Source organism: Pangasianodon hypophthalmus, chromosome 1 (assembly GCF_027358585.1).
Source record: "Pangasianodon hypophthalmus isolate fPanHyp1 chromosome 1, fPanHyp1.pri, whole genome shotgun sequence".
Classification (NCBI taxonomy): domain Eukaryota; kingdom Metazoa; phylum Chordata; class Actinopteri; order Siluriformes; family Pangasiidae; genus Pangasianodon; species Pangasianodon hypophthalmus.
Genome location: NC_069710.1, coordinates 663,585 through 683,815, shown reverse-complemented (window position 1 = coordinate 683,815; position 20,231 = coordinate 663,585). Strand labels below are relative to the sequence as shown.

The 20,231-nt window shown below is 40.4% G+C and overlaps 1 protein-coding gene across 10 annotated transcripts in view; it reads right to left on the bottom strand.

The window, feature by feature from the left end:
- Nucleotides 1–19,984, bottom strand: part of LOC113526651 (protein MTSS 1-like) — a 55,042-nt gene extending 35,058 nt beyond the window's left edge. For 6 of the 10 annotated variants that reach the window (XM_053241002.1, XM_053241058.1, XM_053241032.1 and 3 more), the window contains exons 1-3: nucleotides 19,560–19,983; nucleotides 15,264–15,325; nucleotides 11,264–11,337 (exon numbers count right to left, since the gene is read on the bottom strand). In XM_053241002.1, the coding sequence (XP_053096977.1) occupies nucleotides 11,264–11,337; nucleotides 15,264–15,325; nucleotides 19,560–19,631 (208 nt within the window). In that variant the 5' untranslated portion in view covers nucleotides 19,632–19,983. Of the gene's footprint in view, nucleotides 1–11,263; nucleotides 11,338–15,263; nucleotides 15,326–19,559 lie in introns of all 10 variants that reach the window. The other 4 variants (XM_053240953.1, XM_053240968.1, XM_053240983.1 and 1 more) reach the window with 2 other exon arrangements.
- Between the last annotated feature and the right edge of the window lie 247 nt (nucleotides 19,985–20,231).

The following is a 20,231-nucleotide window of genomic DNA, read 5'->3' as shown; positions in this document are numbered from 1 at the left end:
TCAGTCCATTTGTTAAGAGATCTTTCCAGACATCAGTTCAGTTTTCTTGCTAATTTTTTAAAAAGTCATTATTAAGAAACAACAAAATATTCCAAGGCACTCATGTGGTTAAGCAGAAAAGGCCTTTTTTAAATTTAATAATAAATTAATAATAAATATATAAATAATAATAATAATTTAATATGGGCCTTTTACACTTAACCACATGAGTGCCTTGGAATATTTTGTTGTTTCATCTGATATTTATCTCTCATATATCCCATGAGCACCAGTGGCTACACAATTGTTTATACCCCTGTAACACACCCAGGCGCCTTGTTCTGGTCATTATTAACGATTATAAAAAGAAAAGACATAAAATGTGTTCTTTGTGCTTATACTAATATATTTACAGTTCTGTGCAAAAGTCTTAGGCACATGCAAAGAAATGCTGTAGAGCAAAGACGCCTTCAGAAATAATGAAATTAAATGTTTCTACATTAAAAAAACTCCTATAAAGAGCAGTAAACAGTAATAAATGAAATAAAGTCAGTATTTAATGTGACGATCCTTCACTTTAAATAAATAAAGCAGTATCTGAGGTGCAGTGTGTGCAGTTTTATAAGGAAATGAGCTGGAAGTGTTACTGAGCATCTTGCAGAAGCAGCCACAGTTCTTCTGGAGACTTTGACTGTCGACTCGCTTCTTATTTCTGCAGCGAAACCCAGCAGCCTTCATTATGTTTTTATCTGAAAAGTGTCTCTTATGGAATCTGCTGCTTTCTTTACTGACATACAAACATTTTTCTGTAACGTTTCATTTTGTGCTGGAAAACTAATGTTTGGAATCTAAAATGTTTTTGTACTGAATCAATAATGTAGAAGTCAGAAAATAAACATCTATAACAAAGTTTGTAGTTAAAAAAATAGGGTGCCAAGACTTTTGCACAGCACTGTATACATACGAAAATAGTAATTAGAATAGTAATTAATAACAATTAGAAAATAAGTGCCAATAAATTCCAGGCCTCATGATGAACTTCCTGTTTGTGACTAAACCAAAACATTGAGGTTTGTTTTCCATGTTGTATTTTTCCTTACTAGACCTGTGAGAAAAACAAATGAATCACATTCGCAGAAATAACGAACAAGTTTCCCCAGAAATGCGACCATCCCTGAACATGTCCGAGCTCATCGAGGAGTCATTCTCGGCTGGAACTTTCAGATCAATTTACACAAGTGAGGAAACTTGGACTAACATGAGAGAAATTAATAATTAAGGTACACGTCTCGAATGAGAATGATTCCTCTTTAGTGCAGAACGCATGTAACGGGCCGAAGTAACTCCTCTCAGCTCTCGCTCTTTAGGACACTCGGGTTCTGTCTCGTTTCTTCATGCCCCAGAATCTGCACTCGAGCTGCTTGTGGTTCTTTAAAATGTAGCCCTGAAGCCTGTCAGAACTCAGAACTCACAGAACAACGCTAAGAGGTCATTCAGAGGACAGCGAGTGGGCGCTGGAACACACCAAGCACCGCCGGGCAAGAGATTTAATATCGGATTAGTTCCCTCTGCGAATATAAAAGAACATTCAGGACATAAAAAAAAAAAAAATGAAAAGTGATCCACGAGGAAATAAGTTCGACATCAAACTGCACACTTTCCAGAGTAAGCTCGAGTTCAGAAAAAGGTTTTCATCTAAAAGTTTTCCAAACATCGAGCGAATTTTCCATCAACTGCTGTCAAGATAAGCAACAAAATGACATCATCAGAAAAGGCCACACCCACTAGCTTGTTGTTTATTTTTCAGTCGTTCTTTATCACGACTCTGTCTCAATCGAGCATCAAAATGGGATTTGTTCTGATATTCGAGATGATTCCACGTTTCCATCCAGGTTTTGTTGATGGAAAGTTCACTTATGGTACATGACTGCGGTGTCTCGGAGATTCTTTCCACTCGCTCTGTGAAAGTCTGCCTGCTCTTCAGGACACTGTGGTTCCGTCTCATTCCTCCATGCGCCCGAGTCCACGGCCAAAACCTCACGGTCCAGACTTTCTCCATCAAAGCGTATAGAAAATTCCGACTCGATGCTTTTCAGTAAAGCCGTTCTCGTGGGTCAGCGTGGTTCCGTCCCGTTTCCCCTGCGCCCTAGTCCAGGTTACTCCAGAAGCTCGATCGTTAAACTACCTACACGCTGTGTAGAATTTCAGCTGAGCCGCAGACACTTAAATACATCGTAACTTGCAGTGTGTAAAAGTGATCGCGGATTGAAACGTATTCAGAAACATGATCGAAAATCAGGAAATGAATAAAATCGAAATGAGTTTGCTTTACGGCAAAACCATGACTCGATTGATTCATCTCTTGTCTTTGTATTTCATACAAACACACATACGAAATATTTACGAAAAATAACTCACGTCTGTAAACTTAATCCGCATGTAAAACGCTGGAAAGTGTAATATTACATTTAGATATTTTTATTTACTGTGAAACCACCTAGGCGCAGGTCTACGTCTGAAGTTATAACGTAAAGGTTACGTTGAAATTGTCACTCGTTTTTCTTTTAGTAGTTCGTAACCTCCGACGTAGCGGCTATTTACGTGAAAACTAGGCTACGACACAGACGACGACAGCCTGCACTGTTAGCTCTCTACCAGAAGCCGAGCTCCACGGGCTTAGCGCAGGTCTTCAGTCCGATCCAAAAACGATGACCTCATCATCCTCGCTGGTTTGTGACCCGTGAACTCGAGGATTCACAAAGAGCCGAGTGTTTGGCCAAGACAGTAGCTTCTGGACGAGTCAAAGCGTTTGGACAGACGCTCGCTCGCTCGCTCGGGCCCTTTCAGGCGTCCCATCGGGAACGCTGCTCCATTCCAGAGAGGAAAATATGATCCGAGAGTAAAAATCAAGCGACCTCGGGTCACATGCTGCAGGCTGTCTGTGCGTTCTGTCTTTCAGAAAAAGATACGAGTTGAAGACAAAATGTCAAAATGATGAAAAAAAAAAGAAAAAAGAAAGAAAGAAAGAAAGAAATTACAGCTTCCTCTATATTCTGGAAATTTCTGGAAATTCAGTCATTTACTGAAGTCACTGCAGTAAAAGATAGAAAGCTGTGAAAGTCTTTTAAAAAACTTTTTGTCATTTAGAATAATTAGTTATTGTTTCTATAGTAACTGTTCGCTCACAGGGACGTGTACAGAGAACGCTCCTCATAAACAAATTTAACAAATCGTTGATGCAGTGAAGATTTCTGTGAGAAGACGTTTATGTAACATTTATGGAAGGAGTCTCCAGTGTCAGAGGTAAAGCTGTAAAGTTTTCCAACATCTTCAGGACAGGAGATTATTTATAGTTTGCGGTTTCTCCGTAACAAAACAAAAAAACGACAAGAAAGAGGAAAAAACAGAGGGTGGTGAGGGAACCACTGTTTCTATGTATCACATTGTTTAATAAATAAAAAATTGTAATCTTTAGCAAATTGCTGTGGTATAAGAGGAATAAAACACTTTCGGATATGCAGTAGGAAACGATTAGACGTGTTAAATTTCTGCCGATAAACGGAGGAGAGAAAACCCCCCTCACTTCCTGTCGATCAGGTGGAAAGGTGTAGAAACGTTGGCTTCTGGATGACACATTAGCGTCATTTGCTCAATAAATCACCGCCTCCTCAGTGATCAGGAAGCGGCAGCGTTTAAACAGTCGGCTAAATTTACGACTCGGGTCATAAAACACGGAACATTAGAATCTGACGGACATTTTATTACCGAAAACCTTCCTAAATGCAGTTCAGTCACACGCACACACACACACACACACACACACACACAGCATGCTCCAACATGAGGGTGTCAGTATTACAAATACAACGCTCGAGGACACACACACACACACACACACACACTCACACAGACCTGTATTAAACACATGCCACATTCAATGTCAAATGTTATGGGGAAAAAGCTAAAGAGACACTAAACAGTACTGAATCTATCATCACTGTCAGGTTCTGATTGGTCAGAGTGACGCGTATCGATTGGCTGGTGTGATGGATGTATTGGTTTAAATGTCTGAGGTTGTGATTGGTCAGCACCATGACTGAGGTTCTGATTGGTCGTTATCACAACTGCAAGGTTCTGATTGGCCGGTATATCGACTGCAAGGTTCTGATTGGCCGGTATATCGACTGCGAGGTTCTGATTGGCCAGTATATCGACTGTGTTGTTTGCAGTCACATGGATTTCATTAAAGCAGCAACGTAAACAGTGAATCCTGAGATCACATGACAACAGATTATAAACTTAATAACAAACAAGAGAGAGAGAGAGAGAGAGAGACAGAGAAAGAGTCAGAGAGAGAGACAGAGAGAGAGAGAGACAGAGAGAAACAGAGAGAGAGAGAATTTTAACAAGACTTTTATTACAAAAAAAAACCTCTCCTATTCACAATACACTCCTACAACACAGTAAGTTTAGGTGGGGGGGAGGGGGAGGAAAAAAAAAAAAAAAAAAAAAAAAAAAAAAAAAAAAAAAAAAAAAAAAAAAAAAAAATCACAAAGTATGCATAAAAATCAGTTCACCCTCAAAAACAGAGCACAGAGCCTCATTACAACACCAAATACATTTAAAAGTGACAAAATCATCAATAGACTTATAATAAAGAAAATCAATCAAAACTCTTGACTTCACCAAGTTAAAAAACAAGGCTACTATGTTCTGATTTAAGTTTTGTTCTATTTTCTTTTTCCTACTTGTATAAATGGCCAGTTTTGCTTGGCCTAAGACAAAATTCAGTAGTTGACAGACAAATCTTTTCTTCCTCACATATTTGTACCCCAAAATAAAAGTCTCTAGAGAAAAGGTCTCATTACAACTCCTGAAAACATTACCTACAGCTAGAAATAGAGGTTGCAATCTACAACAATTCATAAAAGCATGAAAGATGGTTTCTCTGTCAGAACAGAAAGGACATGTAGAAGTAACCTCAGGGTTTAGAACTGAGATAAAAGCATTGACCGCGACAGCACCATGAATAATTCTCCATTGCAAATCACCTGTTCTCTTGGTCAACGGTGGTTTATACAAGGATCTCCACTCAGGTCTTGTGTTTTGATCCAGTTTAAAAACATCACGCCAGGGAGTATCAACTTTCCCATTTAAAACCTTTTTGCTAAAAACCAAAACACAAGACCTGTACAAAGATTTACCAGTACTTAAAAAGAAGTCTTTACACAGAGATGTAACATTTTCAATGAAAGGAGATGTAATCCCTTCAACATTTACAGACAGTAGTAGACAAGGAAAAGAGTCTTTAGGATCAGGAACTCGGGAACCAGCACAATACTCTGCTAGCAAGTCCATTTCAGTTGTCTTAAACGCCGCTTTCCATTTCATGAGCAACTGGGTAACCAGACGAATAGACCTGATTCCCAAATGTTGAGCTAATGCTGCTTTGTTCTTGAAATCCGGCCCTACAGTGTTCAGTAGCTGACTCAGAGTAATAATGTTGTGTTCAATCAGCAACCTACTAAGTCCAGGGAAAAAGGAACTGTCTGTTAGGTCCAACCGGGAGCCACAGATTAAAGGCTCCTCCAGTAACCAATGAAGAGAATGTGATTTTTCTGGTCGTTGAACAGCAAAGAGACTCCAAACTTTAAAAATGTTCTTGTAAAAAATTGGCAACGTGGAGGTGTCCAGTTTTAGGGGATCCATCAAAAAAAGTGCTTTGTCCAGCCCCAAACCTGCAAAACTACGTAAAATCAGGCATGAAACAGCACGCCAGCTAAAACGTGATGGTCCATCCAACAGTCTTTGCACAAACTGCAGACGAAAGGTTGCAATTCTGCTCTGGAGATGAATTAGTCCTTGACCACCTTCCTCCTTGGGCAAGAACAGAACATTTTGTGAGACCCAATGTAATTTATCCCAAAAGAAGTCCACCAGGGTAGCCTGGATTTTTGATAGCAGCTGCAAAGGAGGATCTACACAGGCAAACTTATGCCATAAGGAAGATGCCACCAAATTATTAATAACTAAAATGCGTCCTCTGTATGACAATTTTGGGGACAAAGACTTCCATTTTTCTAGGCGTCCTTTGACTTTTTCTATTAAACCTTCCCAGTTTTTCTGCACTGTTGTGTCATTGCCTAAAAAGACCCCCAAATATTTAAAACCTTCTTTTCCCCCAATGTAAACCAGCAGGAAGTTTCGGTTTTCCACTTTTCCAGCTTCCTATCAGTAGTGCTTCACTTTTATTCCAATTTATATTAGCAGAAGATAAAACTTTAAATTTTCCAAGCAATTCAGATAAAACCTGTACATCATTTTGCTTACTGATCATAACTACTATATCATCAGCATACGCTGATAATAAGAAATTGCCATCACAGTTTGGCAAAGATATACCATGAAGTTTCATTCTTATTTGTTGTAACAAAGGCTCTATGGCCAAAGAATAAAGCATACCAGAAAGTGAACACCCCTGTCTGATACCTCTACAGGCTCCAAAAGGAGCACACAAACCACCATTGACCTTGAGAATGCTCTGAACATCACTATAGAGAACTTTCACCTGATCTATAAATTTTTTACAAAAACCAAAGGCTTTCAAAACTCTCCATAAATAAACATGTTCAACACGATCAAAGGCTTTCTCTTGATCCAATGATATTAAACCACAATCTAGATTTAGCACCTTAGAGACATCGAGAAGATCTCTAATCAGGGAAACATTATCAAAGATTGACCTACCAGGGACACAGTATGTCTGGTCAGGATGTATGACCTTGTCCATAACCTCTGCCAACCGATTAGCTAAAACCTTAGAGAGCAGCTTGTAGTCACTGCACAGGAGGGAGACCGGCCGCCAGCACTTGATGTCCGTCAGGTCACCCTTCTTGGGTAGGAGAGTCAAGACTGCTCTGCGGCAGCTCAACGGCAATAGCCCTCCGGCTAAACTGTCATTCAGTACCTCCAGCAAGTCTTCTCCAAGCTCTGACCAAAATGACTTATAGACGTCGACTGGCAGGCCATCCATCCCTGGTGCTTTTCCCAGCTCCATACCTTGGAGGGCCTTCCAGAGTTCCCCCATGGTCAAGGCACCTGAAATCTTTGCATTAACTTCCTCTGACACTTGAGGAAGGTTGTCAAAGAAATCACTATCATGCCTATAATCTGGACTCAGTTCATTTTTATATAAAGACTCGTAAAAAGTGACTGCTCTCTTACGAATGTCTTTGGGGTCAGTCAGCAATACCCCAGATTCAGAACGTAAAGCATGAATAACCCTGTTCTGTCCATTTTTTCTTTCCAAACTGAAAAAAAACCTTGAGGGTACATCCATCTCATTTACACTTAAAAAACGTGACCTGACCAGAGCACCCTGTGTTTTAACCCCTAGTAGATCAGACAACTGAGTTTTCTTGTTTTTTATAAGAGACTCCACATTACTTTGATTCCCAGGCAAGTGAGCCAATTCTTGCAATTTTAAAATATCAGTCTCTAAGGTGTTCAAAGTCAGGGTTATCTCTCTAGTGATATTCTGGGAGTATTGTTGACAAAACTGTTTTATCTGAACTTTCCCAAAATCCCACCATTGCTGCAGTGTTCTAAAAGAATTCTTTGTAGTTTTAAAAACATCCCAGAAATTTTTAAAACTTTCTTTAAAACACTTATCATCCAATAAGGTGGTATTTAGATGCCAATAAGCACTCTTTGGCTTAATAGAGTTTAAAAAGATACAACACTGCACCATACTATGATCTGAAAGACATGATGGGATAATAACACAACTCTGAACAATACTACCATGATGTTTAAAAACATAAAACCTATCCAGTCTTGCCAATGAAATCGTGTTATCACGAACATGGGTCCAAGTGTATTGTCTTTGTTCTCCATTAAGCTGTCTCCAAATATCAATTAATTCATGTGTTTTTGTTAGCTGAACAAGACGTTGACGTGAAGGTAAATGGGGTTCAATGTGATTTCTATCCAAGTTGGACTCTGTGCAATTAAAATCACCACCCAAAAATAAATATTCATCAACACCAACATTTTGTAAAACAGAGCACAAAGTATTTAGAAATAGCATTCTTTCAACAGCTGAAGTTGGTGTATATACACAAATAAAAACAAATACAACATTTTCAAAAGAGGCTCTTACTTTCAAAAGTCTCCCTTTAATAACCTCTTCAATCTGATAAGAGCGTGGGCTGAAACTCTTAGCAAAAAGAATAGCGACTCCACCACTCAGTGAAGTATTGTGACTTAGAACAGCAATCCCATTCCATTCTACTGCCCAATCAGCAGCATTATTAACATCAGTGTGTGTTTCCTGTAACAGAGTGACATCAATTTTTTTCTGATAAATTACTTCAAATAATGAAGCTCTTTTGTGCATATCTCTAGCACCATTCAGATTCAGGGTAGCAACATTAACATGACACATACTTAAGGAAAAGAAAAAAATCCCTGCCCACAGGAACATTCTATTACAATACCTGGCATTAGGCTTTCTCACTGTCCTCATTACTGAGCTCAGAGTTAAGTTTGCTCAATGTCTTTTTCAATCGATAAACCTCTTTATTTGTAAAGGAGCCCTCCATCATGAAGCACCTTGTTTTCTCAACAAACTGCTTTATGTCAGGAAAGTATTCGTTAATGCGCACTCCTCTCTTATTCTTCGTAGCTCTGAGGAACAGTTTAATGTCATCTACCTCATAATGACGTCCAGAAAAATCACTCTGAGAAAGACTAACACTCGAATCAGAAAACTCACTGTCACTTTCCGTTTCATCCTGATCACTTGGCTCGGTTATATCTGCTTTCTTTGCATGTCTAACAATCGGAGCTTTACCAGACTTCTTTCTTTTTAATGGGACTTTAAAATCTGCCTGCTCTGTTTCCATTCGACTGTCATCATGTACATTACTCACAGTAGATTGCAAGTCATTGTGGAAAGCATCGTTTAAAAGGATATCTGTCTCAGTAACGGCTATCTCCGCCTGAGCATTAGACACTTCTACACCAGAAACTGTGTTTTCAGCTGCTAATTCTTTAGCATCAGTTGGTGTGATCACAGGTAAAGCATCATCATTCTTATCCTTCACTACTCCTATCCCTGATACACCCGGGGCCTCGTCTGACGGTCCTGCTTCATCGGGTTCAGCGTTAACTACCACGTCACTTCCGACAGCGGCAACGTCACCATCAGCTGACGGGTCGTTTGAGTTTTTTGCGGGACAAGCACGGATTAAATGACCAGATTGCCCACAATTAAAACATTTCATTTTATCAGTTGTTACGTAAATAATGTAATCATACTCATCAACCCGAAAGTGCAAGGACACATCTAACTCAGCATCGTCATTCATAATCATGTAAACAAAGCGCCTAAACGAGACAACATGCTTCAGAAAAGGCGATTCGCTACTGATGGGGATCTTTTTAATAGGAGAAACCAGTTTACCGTAACGAGACAAAGCTTTAGCTAATACCTCATCACTTAAAAACGGTGGTACATTGGACAATGTGACTTTCTTTGATGGTGCAGAAAGTGGAAGCACAAAGGTAAAAAAATCATCAATAACAATCCCTGTCTCAACTAGTTCGTTAGCCTTTTCAGTAGTGCTGAGAAATATAACCGTAGCGTTATTCATCCTGGAGGCAGACAATATGTTTTCATGCCCAACAACATCACCCACTGCCAGGCAGCATTTCTCTACACTAACCCCGGACGCCACTTTCACTCCATGACGCCGGGTCAGTGAACTCAAACACTGCGAGCGCGGGGCCGGCATGCTCCCGAGAAAACAGGTAGCACGCGGCCCAAAACAACTGCACCGTAAACCAAAAACACACAAAAACAACTAACAAAGAGAAAAGCCAAGAAAAGAGAAAAAAGATTCACTCACAGAATCCAAACGCACTCACACCACTCAGTCCACACGCTCACCCCCAACAATCACACCGGAAGTGAGAGAGAGAGAGAGAGAGAGAGAGAGAGAGAGAGAGAGAGAGAGAGAGAGAGAGACAGAGAGAGAGAGAGAGACAGAGAGAGAGAGAGAGACAGAGAGACAGAGAGAGAGAGAGAGAGACAGAGAGGAGAGAGAGAGAGAGAGAGACAGAGAGAAACAGAGAGAGAGAGAGAGAGACAGAGAGACAGAGAGAGAGAGAGACAGAGAGAGAGACAGAGAGAGAGAGAGAGAGAGAGAGAGAGAGACAGAGAAAGAGTCAGAGAGAGACAGAGAAAGAGGCAGAGAGAGAGACAGAGAGAGAGAGAGACAGAGAGAGACAGAGAGAGACAGAGAGAGAGAGAGAGAGAGAGAGAGAGACAGAGAAAGAGTCAGAGAGAGACAGAGAAAGAGGCAGAGAGAGAGACAGAGAGAGAGAGAGACAGAGAGAGAGAGAGAGAGAGAGAGAGAGAGAGAGAGAGAGATGGGGGTGTATTGCTGCTCCACATCATAAAGCACTAAAATGGGACTGAGAGCTATAAATGTAGACGTTCACCCTCTTTCCCTCTTTTCATTAATGCAAAAAACCTTTGGGATTCCGCCATGTAAAATTAAACAGTGTGTGTGTGTGTGTATGTGTATGTGTATGAGTGTGTGTGTGTGTGTGTGTGTGTGTGTGCACGCGTGTGTGTGTGTGTGTGTGTGCGTGTGTGTGTGACCCCTCCAGGCGTAGGGAACTGGGCGTTTCTGTGTGGTGAAAAGCACTTACAGTAATAATGCAGTAGGGCAGTGTGGGTGTAGTGCGGCTTCCTTCTACATTAAACGCATTTGTGTGTGTGTCTGTGTGCATGTGTGTGTGTGTGTGTGTGTGTGTGTGTGTGTGTGTGTGTGTGTGTGTGTGTGTGTAGCAGATGTTAAAACAGGTTCCCTGCAGAACCTAGGATCTACTGAGGCCCTGAAGTTCACCTCAATGCTAGTTTTCTTTCTGCTTCAGAGGCTGCTGATGGATGTGTGTGTACTTCTAGGTGGCTATTAATAGGAGTGTGTAGAGCTCGCGCACACACACACACACACACACACACACACATACACACATACACACATACACACACATACACACACACACAGCAAACACACACACACACAGAGCGAGAGAGAGAGAGCGCCTCAGTGCTAACAGAATCCCACTCATCCCTTCTGCTACAAATGGGACAACTATTGCAGACTCTAATGAAATGATAAAACAAATAACTGACAAGATGGAGGAGAAGATGCGAGAAGAAGAATAAAACACGGATCCTAAAGTCGTTTCTTCTTCCCGTTCAGTCGTTTACCTCGTGTCCCGGTGGCCAAGTCGGCTACTTTCTGAAAGGCGTCCAGGAAGGCGCCCACGGCCATCACCGTCGTCCTGAAATACACACACACACACACACACACCAGTTCAGTTCGTCTCTGATTTCACAGCTTTATCTACAACACACACGTGCAGGCATCTGGCTGGGGTTCAGGAACTCGATGGAGATCTTTAAGACTGCAGGTTTAATGTGTGTTTAATAGCCGTCCTGAACCCTCAACCCTCAACCCTGAACACCGAGTTCCTGCCAGCTGCTGGAGAACCTTTAACGATGCACAATAGCTCCTGATAAAGTCTCTGCAGACTGATATGGAGAAAGAGGAGAAGAAAAAAACTTCCAGGAGAACAAAAAGAGGACTGCAGAGAAGAAAGAAAACAGCAGATCCACACGGAACACAGAGAGAACTTTAAAGTTCCTCATGGGCCAAAACAAACAAACCATGAGGCCAAGTCCAGCTCGTTCTCCACGTTTCTTTATCCTTCACTCAACACCGATGTGGGATGATTTCTATTTCTGTTTCTTTTTTGGCTCTCAACGAAACGTTCCACTGGTGAGCTGGTTGTCAAGGCCGAGTTTTTACAGATAAGCAAACATATGACACTTCCAGTTAACCTTAGGTGTGTGATTCTCTACAATCACACACACACACACACACACACACACACAAACAGCATCATGTAATCTGCATGTTAATGTTCAGGTATAAAAATAAATATAACAATATTTACGTAACTTTTATTCACAGTCTAAGATATTACTACAATTTTATTTTTTAATCAAATGTACCTTCACACAGTTTTTAAACACAATGAGCTCTAAGATCAAAGTAACGTAATGTACCATAATGTAACATACGGAAAAGTACTATAAAATAACGTACCACAACATAACGTAATGTACCATACTATAACGTAAAGTTACGCACCATAAAGTAACATTCCAGAATGTAACATACCATAATATAACATAACGTACCACAATATAACATAACGTAAAGTTACGTACCATAACGTAATGTACCACACCATAATATAACACACCATAGCGTAACGTACCATAACGTCACATACCACAACACAACATAACGTACCACAGCATAACATAACGTAAAGTTACGTACCATAACGTAATGTACCACAGCATAACATAACGTAAAGTTACGTACCATAACGTAATGTACCACAGCATAACATAACGTAAAGTTACGTACCATAACGTAATGTACCACAGCATAACATAACGTAAAGTTACGTACTATAACGTAATGTACCGTAGCATAACATAATGTAAAGTTACGTACTATAACGTAATGTACCACAGCATAACATAACGTAAAATTACGTACCATAACGTAATGTACCGTAGCATAACATAACGTAAAGTTACGTACCATAACGTAATGTACCGTAGCATAACATAACGTAAAGTTACGTACCATAACGCAATGTACCGTAGCATAACATAACGTAAAGTTACGTACCATAACGTAATGTACCACACCATAAAATAACACGCCATAGTGTAACGTACCATAACGTCACATACCACAACATAACATAATGTACCATAGCATAACATACCATAATGTAACGTAACTTAATGTAACATACCAAAATGTACCATAATGTAACATATCACAACATAACGTAACGTACCAGAATGTAACACAACGTAATGTACCATAATGTAACATACCATATCGTAATGTAATGTATCATAGCCTAAAATAACGTAGTTACGGTCCATAACGTAATGTACCATACCATAAAATAACACACCGTAGTGTAACGCACCATAATGTGACATACCACAACATAACGTAATGTATCATAGCATAAGATAACGTACCATAATGTAACGTAACTTAATATAATATAACTCATGGATCGAAAACCGATACAGACAGCTATCGCTTCAATACGTACACTCAGTTTACAGTTGGAGTAAGCTGTTTTTTTTTAATAGCGAGCTAGCTAAATCTAACTATTTAACTGATTTCTAAGAAAGTACGTACAAAAGTTTCAAACAACAGAAAACGAAAGTTAGTATAGAGGTGTAAACGTAAGCGTCAGGTTGAACATGTTGGTGTTTTGGATAGCGGATTATCAGAATCGTGGCTTTTCGATCACGTGCATGATGGATTGAAGTCGTGATTCTGATAAATTTTTAAAAAAACGAAGGGAAAACCCACTGAAAGCAGATCAGAGAGCAAAAGCCTAGCCCGGATCGCATTTCAGTTTTTTTTTTTTTAATTATAAAGCAGGTCAGATCATACGGGAAGAAAAAAAACAGACTGGATATTAATTTCACCCCAGATATGTCCAGAAGAGCTGTAATGATGAGGTGAGGTGCTGTGAGAGAGGAAACGACGGCCAAATTACAGAGCGCTCGAACGCTACACGTCCTCACAGCCGCTCAGCGACAGAGCAGACGACACCAGCGATAAAACCGTACACTGTATACTGCAACACGCAGAGTTTATATTTACACAGTAAAAATCCTCACAAAGAAGCGTAAGTCTTACGTTTCTCTTCTTTAGCCTTGTTTAAATACAAAACTAACACAGGAAGTCATTTATTTTCCCGTACACTTACACGCCAAAAACTTCACACACTTTGAAGTGCTTCATTAAAACGCACTGGTGATGTGTTTACATATTAAAGTGGAATTACATCATCATCTGGATCATTCTGGATTCTGATTGGTCAGAAGGTGTTGATTAGTTTTCTATAACAATCAGCTCTGATAGTAGTGCAGCTGCAAATCACAGGTTTATATTAACACGCTCATTATAGTTTCTATAGTAACAGTTCAATCACAGGGAATAACTACAAGCTAACTTTTTTTACAATAGTTACAACATTAAATGTAACTATAAACAGATAAAAAGTACAGGCTGTGATTTAATAAATTAAATAAATACTGCAGCTGCACATGCACTAACTCATTCTATAGAGTTACTACGCATGAGCTTAGTCCTGTATGAGGCTGTGATGTGAATTTAGTGAATTTTATTTCGTCACATGATTCATGCTGATCAAACAGAGGCGTTTATCTGGAAGGAGTCCGTGTGGAATTTCTCCTCCCTGTGCAAACTACAGGAATGATGCAACACGACAGGGAGCTCGGAGAAAACAGAGCAGGGATACAGATCTCTAAACACTTCAGGAATGCAACCGGGAACTGGTAGACGGATTAAACACCGCCGCACGCTTTAATGCCGACTCGGCGCTCGGCGGATTGCGTGACGGTTGCGTGATCGTTATTAACGTGGATGTGCGAGACGATCGACGTTAGCGTGGCGGATTTGGGATTTTGTGTACCTCAAAAAACAATCAGGGCAGAAAGCAATCACGATGAATTGAATTAAATCTCTTCTTGTTTTTAAGGCCACGTCCTGGAAAAGTGCTTTACCCCTACACTAATATTACATTACAAACAACGCAGTGAAACGCAGACGCATTAGACTGAAAGAACCGAATCTCTGACTGCTTCATGTGGATTTTCCAAAATTAGCATCAAATTCCAGCTTGCCGTTAAACGTTCAGGAAATCAGCAGGAACCTCGGCACGTTATCGCGTTATTTTGTGGTTTGTGGCTGTAAGATCGGTTTGTATTCCTGAGTCCTCGGTTTGTGCTTGTGGAAATAAAATTCCAGACTGATTTAAGATTTCTAGACTCTTTCCATTCTGGAAGTGTTAGTGCAGGACCCGAAGGAATGTCTAAAGAAAACAGACATAAACTTTGGGTTCTTGAGTTTGTATTGTTTTGAGGACAAGATATTCATACAATTTTCCAAAACTTTTCCATATTTTTCCAAGAAATGAGTGGAGATGCTTCCAGACGTGCACAACTACCTGGTTATTGTTTCTAAAAACTAATACAATTTAGTGTTTTTACGCAAACAAAGAGAAAATGCGCAGAAATACACGTGGATGGAAACTAGAGAGAGAGAGATGATGACGTAGGACGTTCTTACCTCAGCTGAGACTGCAGTTTTCCCGCTTTACTGATGAAGTCGTCCCAGACGGGGTAACTGCTCTGTGGAAACACAAATACACAACCGGAGCGGTCAGATACTGTACATACACTGTGCTAAACTGTAATAACTGTCCAGACACATATCACTACTGACGTCTCATCACCGTATCAGCGACATTAAACGCCACGGAACGCTGCAGCACGTGTAAAATTCTGTTTATAAAAGGAGCCGTCAAATCAAATGTGTGTGTTTAACAGACTCAAACTGGAATTAGGAATACAAGAAAGTATTCTTATATTATTATAAATATAAAAGTTTACACCAATTTTGTTTAAGTGATGTGCAAATTTGTGTATTAAGGCACGAGCCAATCAAATTCAAGAGGGCGTGTCTGTGGCGTCTTGTTTTTCAGAAAACCAAAATGGAGGAATAGTTTATTGTTACTAATCACCGAGTCAACACGGCCTCATTTGGAAATTCGTAAAAGTTTGCAAGATTCGCATTGAATGAAATGTTATGAAGGTTATAGTTAGGGGCGGGGCAAAGGGTAGGGTTAGCGTTTGTAGCTTTTCTAACTTCATTAATATAAAAATGTTACAAAATGAAACTATTTCATATTTACAGTTACGATCCATCGGTTTAGACGAAGCTTGTTCCTCTAATCGAGCTGTACGTTCTAAGAGTATTCAAAGGTTTGTTTTAAGAACCTTGTTTACTTTCACTTCATTTACATTTCTCGTAAGAACAGTGTGTATTATTAACTCTTGCCTTAATCAGAAATTTACACGCTAGCCAACATTATCTGTTCACTGAACCCTCTAAACTTTCCTCAGGATTCCACATAACTACTGCTGAAGAAAATGCCTCAAGCAATTTAAACTTATGCGGTAATACTGTTCCTGATTCTCACCCTGTTTACAAAAAGGTAACGTCCCTAATGACGTCGTAAGATCCATCGTTTAACTACATAACTATAATTCTGCATCATGCTAAATCGTCATACTAATATTAATATACTAATATCTTCATATTAATATATTGTACTATGCTTAATCTAAAGCTGAAAATTAATCCAATATAAATCTAAATAATTATTCATATCAACCATCAGCCTTAGAGCATAACGTCAAAAACTCTTGGCAAAGGTTATAAAGATTAATATTGCTCAGAGGGAAGGCCGAAGGTTTTCATACATTAGGGGTAAAGTGGATATAACGAGAAGATCCTAAATACCAAAGCATGAGGTCATTCCTTTTTAGATTAGACGTCCGCATGCAAGAACCAACCGAGGCTTGACGTGTTGCTTGCACTTTACACAATGACTCTGTCGAGGGAATAAAGTTTCACGAAGAGATGAAGTTTCGTTAAGCTCTCGAGGCGTCACTTGGGAATTAAGCTCAAAAACAAACCATCCACACGCAAACCACGTTCAGACAACAGCTTGATTCATGTTTTGCTTCAGAGCTGCGCTGACAGGATGACTGACTGATCACCGCTCGAGTCAGAGCCTTCAGGAATGTGAGACTTGTGCAACTTCAAACTGCTCAACTCCAGACAGAGAAATAACTACAGAACGAGAGAGAAGGAGTCCTCAAGGGTCCACGGGTCACACCTAGCTCTCTTAATGCTAGCTGATAAATTACTGCTTCAGCTGCACTAGTCAAATGCAACTCAAGAAATATTACTTTTAATCCAAACACAAAACGTTAGCTACAAGGCAAGTTATTTAAAATGACCTTATTACTACACTTTCATTGTAAAATATAGAAATAATAAAGACGATCACTAAAGTTTAAACGTGTCCTAACTCAGACCTCAGCCACATCACACTCCTGTAATATTCAGAACTCATTTTCAGTGATCATGGATCATCATCATCCCTGCATCACAGCAAATTAGCACAAATTAGGACATAGCAAAAAGGACAATCAGACATCTGATCCAACATCAGCCCTCTGGTCTTTTTGAAAGCAGGACTCGGACACTTTGTAATTGCCAATAAATATTTTAGGGGGCCCTGAAAGTCGACCCCTTTGCGAGGGTAAAATATATCAACAGCAACAATGGAGGAGCTCAACAAGACACATTGTTCCAATCTTTTTCCATCCGAGTTAACGTGAGCACGTGCAGTCCAGGTACCGTCTCTAAACCATCACTAACTGATCCTCTCATATTTACACTGTATTGCATTGTATTATATCACTTCAACAGTGTTAGTTGGATCTAGTCTGTTATTCCAAAGAAAAATTGTTAACTACAGGTAATGTATAAGCTACCAAAAACAAACTAGCCTATACTGACACTGACAGGATTTATGGATATTCCAGACTTACGGAGTCCCGGGTCACAGAGTCCCATGGATCCCCAATTTACTGACTTCCAGGGATCCCTTGGAGTCCCTGAATTGAATAGTCCCCTACTTGTGAAGTCCCCAGCTTACAGAGTAGTGGTAGTCCCCGGCTTACAGAGCATCTGGAGTCTCCAGTTTAAAGAGTCACATGAGCCCCAGACCTCAACCCAGGAACTCCACGACTTACAGAACCCAGGGACTCCCCGACTTACAGAACCAAGAATGCCCCCCGACTTACAGAACCCAGGGAGCCGCCCGACTTACAGAACCCTGGGAGCCCCCGACTTACAGAACCCTGGGAGCCCCCCGACTTACAGAACCCTGGGAGCCCCCCGACTTACAGAACCCTGGGAGCCCCCCGACTTACAGAACCCAGGGAGCCCCCCGACTTACAGAACCCTGGGAGCCCCCCGACTTACAGAACCCAGGGAGCCGCCCGACTTACAGAACCCTGGGAGCCCCCGACTTACAGAACCCTGGGAGCCCCCCGACTTACAGAACCCTGGGAGCCCCCCGACTTACAGAACCCTGGGAGCCCCCCGACTTACAGAACCCAGGGAGCCCCCCGACTTACAGAACCCTGGGAGCCCCCCGACTTACAGAACCCTGGGAGCCCCCCGACTTTCAGAACCTAGGTAGCCACCCGACCTACAGAACCTAGGGAGCCCCCAGACTTACAGAACCCTGGGAGTCCCCCGATTTACAGATTCCAGGGACTCTCCGGCTTATGGATTCCCAGGACTCCCTTACTAACCAAGTCCCTGACATCTGGCGTCCCAGGACTCACAACTTTCTGATGACACAACTTTTCCAACAGGTGGAAAGTTTAGTAACTACAATTAGTGAACTATATTAACACTTTTTCCTGACAAACAGTGATCTTACCAATATCACTTTGTTCCAGCTAATTCTGACACATAAACTAACGCAGCTGTTAATCAAACCAGGAAGCTAATAGCCGTAGTACATTCTTATACACTCACATTATTCCAGCCCTGGGATCACATGACCAGGAAACATGCCTTGTACATAAACACTATGACCACTTTGAGGCCCCAACTGCTCAGATGTTTATTTTTCCACTTTCCTGTTTTTTAGGATTTTTTAAAACAATTTTGAATAAATTTTTGTATTGAGTTGGGAATTTCAAGATTTATCAATCACTACTTTTAAAGAGTCACAGAGTTAAAGGATTTGTGGTTATAAATTCTTCTGAACTTTTAAATACTGAGGGAACTTCTAAGAATCTCAGTGTAGGAATGGAAGATTGGACAAAAACAACAACAACAACAACAACAACAACAGAAATACATCACCAGTTCTAAGTAATGTTATAATCCTGGTAATTACAAATAATAGAGTTGAGTACAAAAGTATAACGACTTTATATCACCGTGCTCAGAATGCGTTTTGCATAAAACTGAAGTAGCAAATTTATATTAAACAAATTTAATAATAAAAACCAACACTTGAGACTTTCAAGTCCCGACAGCGAACAGTTTTAAACCCAAGTGTCATTCCACTTGATTTAACTCTCGGATGTTCAGACTGCTCGGTCTCAGAGGTCCAGCAGGTTTATATTTTCCTCACATGACCCTTTAACAGGCGTGCGAGCTTCATGCAAAGGTGTGTGCATGACTGCAAATTCAAACCAACATACAAAAGCACACATGTGCACATTTGCCTACAGAACTAACGCTCACCTGTAATTAATCAGACACTCAGGTTCTAAATAATATCGATATCCATGCTTGTGTTAAAGAGTTAAAAACTGGACCTAAAGTTTTATTGCAAAGATAAAAAATACATATTATTAGTAGAAGTATTTATACTAATAACCTTCTTTACTGACACAGATCAGGAAGTGTTATATTATTAAAAAAAAAAAAAAAAAAAAAAAAAAAGAACACTCATAAAGATAATAAATAATGTTTTTTTTTTACCTTCATGTCATTAATGATGGCCTGAAAAAGCCCTCCTAGAGCACTGCACTCTTTCTCCATTACAGCCTCCATTTCCTCCAAAAACAACCCTCAAGAATTAAGCTGAAGTTCCCAGTCGGTATAGAAAAATCCAGCCAAAAAGATCGGTATCGGTATGTGGCGATGAGAACCGCAGTATCGAGTTACCGAGCGCGCAGGAGACAAAAACAGCACACGGTGAGATTTAAAGCCTCCTTTCTTTCCTGCAACGCACCGCGTCCCATAACTCCGACATAACCGACATAAATCCACACAATTACCGACAAACAGACCGGAAGTTTATAAAGCAGAGCCGAAAAGAGTGAAAATGTTCAGGAAGGACAGTGAGCAGTGAAGCAGCTCTCTCTCTCCTCTCCTCTGCTCGCCTCTCAATAACACTGACAACACTGAGGGGGCGGGGCTAGGGGCGGGGTCAGAGGCGGGGGCGTGGCTAGCACTGCGCGCACCACCCATAAGCGCGCTCCCTTCAGCGCGTCACGAAGCCACACCCACCGGAAATGGACATCTTTTTTTTTTTAACTATTTTTCAAACTTTACGTTATATTCAAAGTCGATAAATTCGAGCAGCATGTCAATGTACAATATTTAAAAAAAATAATAATTTAATCATTTTTTTATTAATATAGAACAACG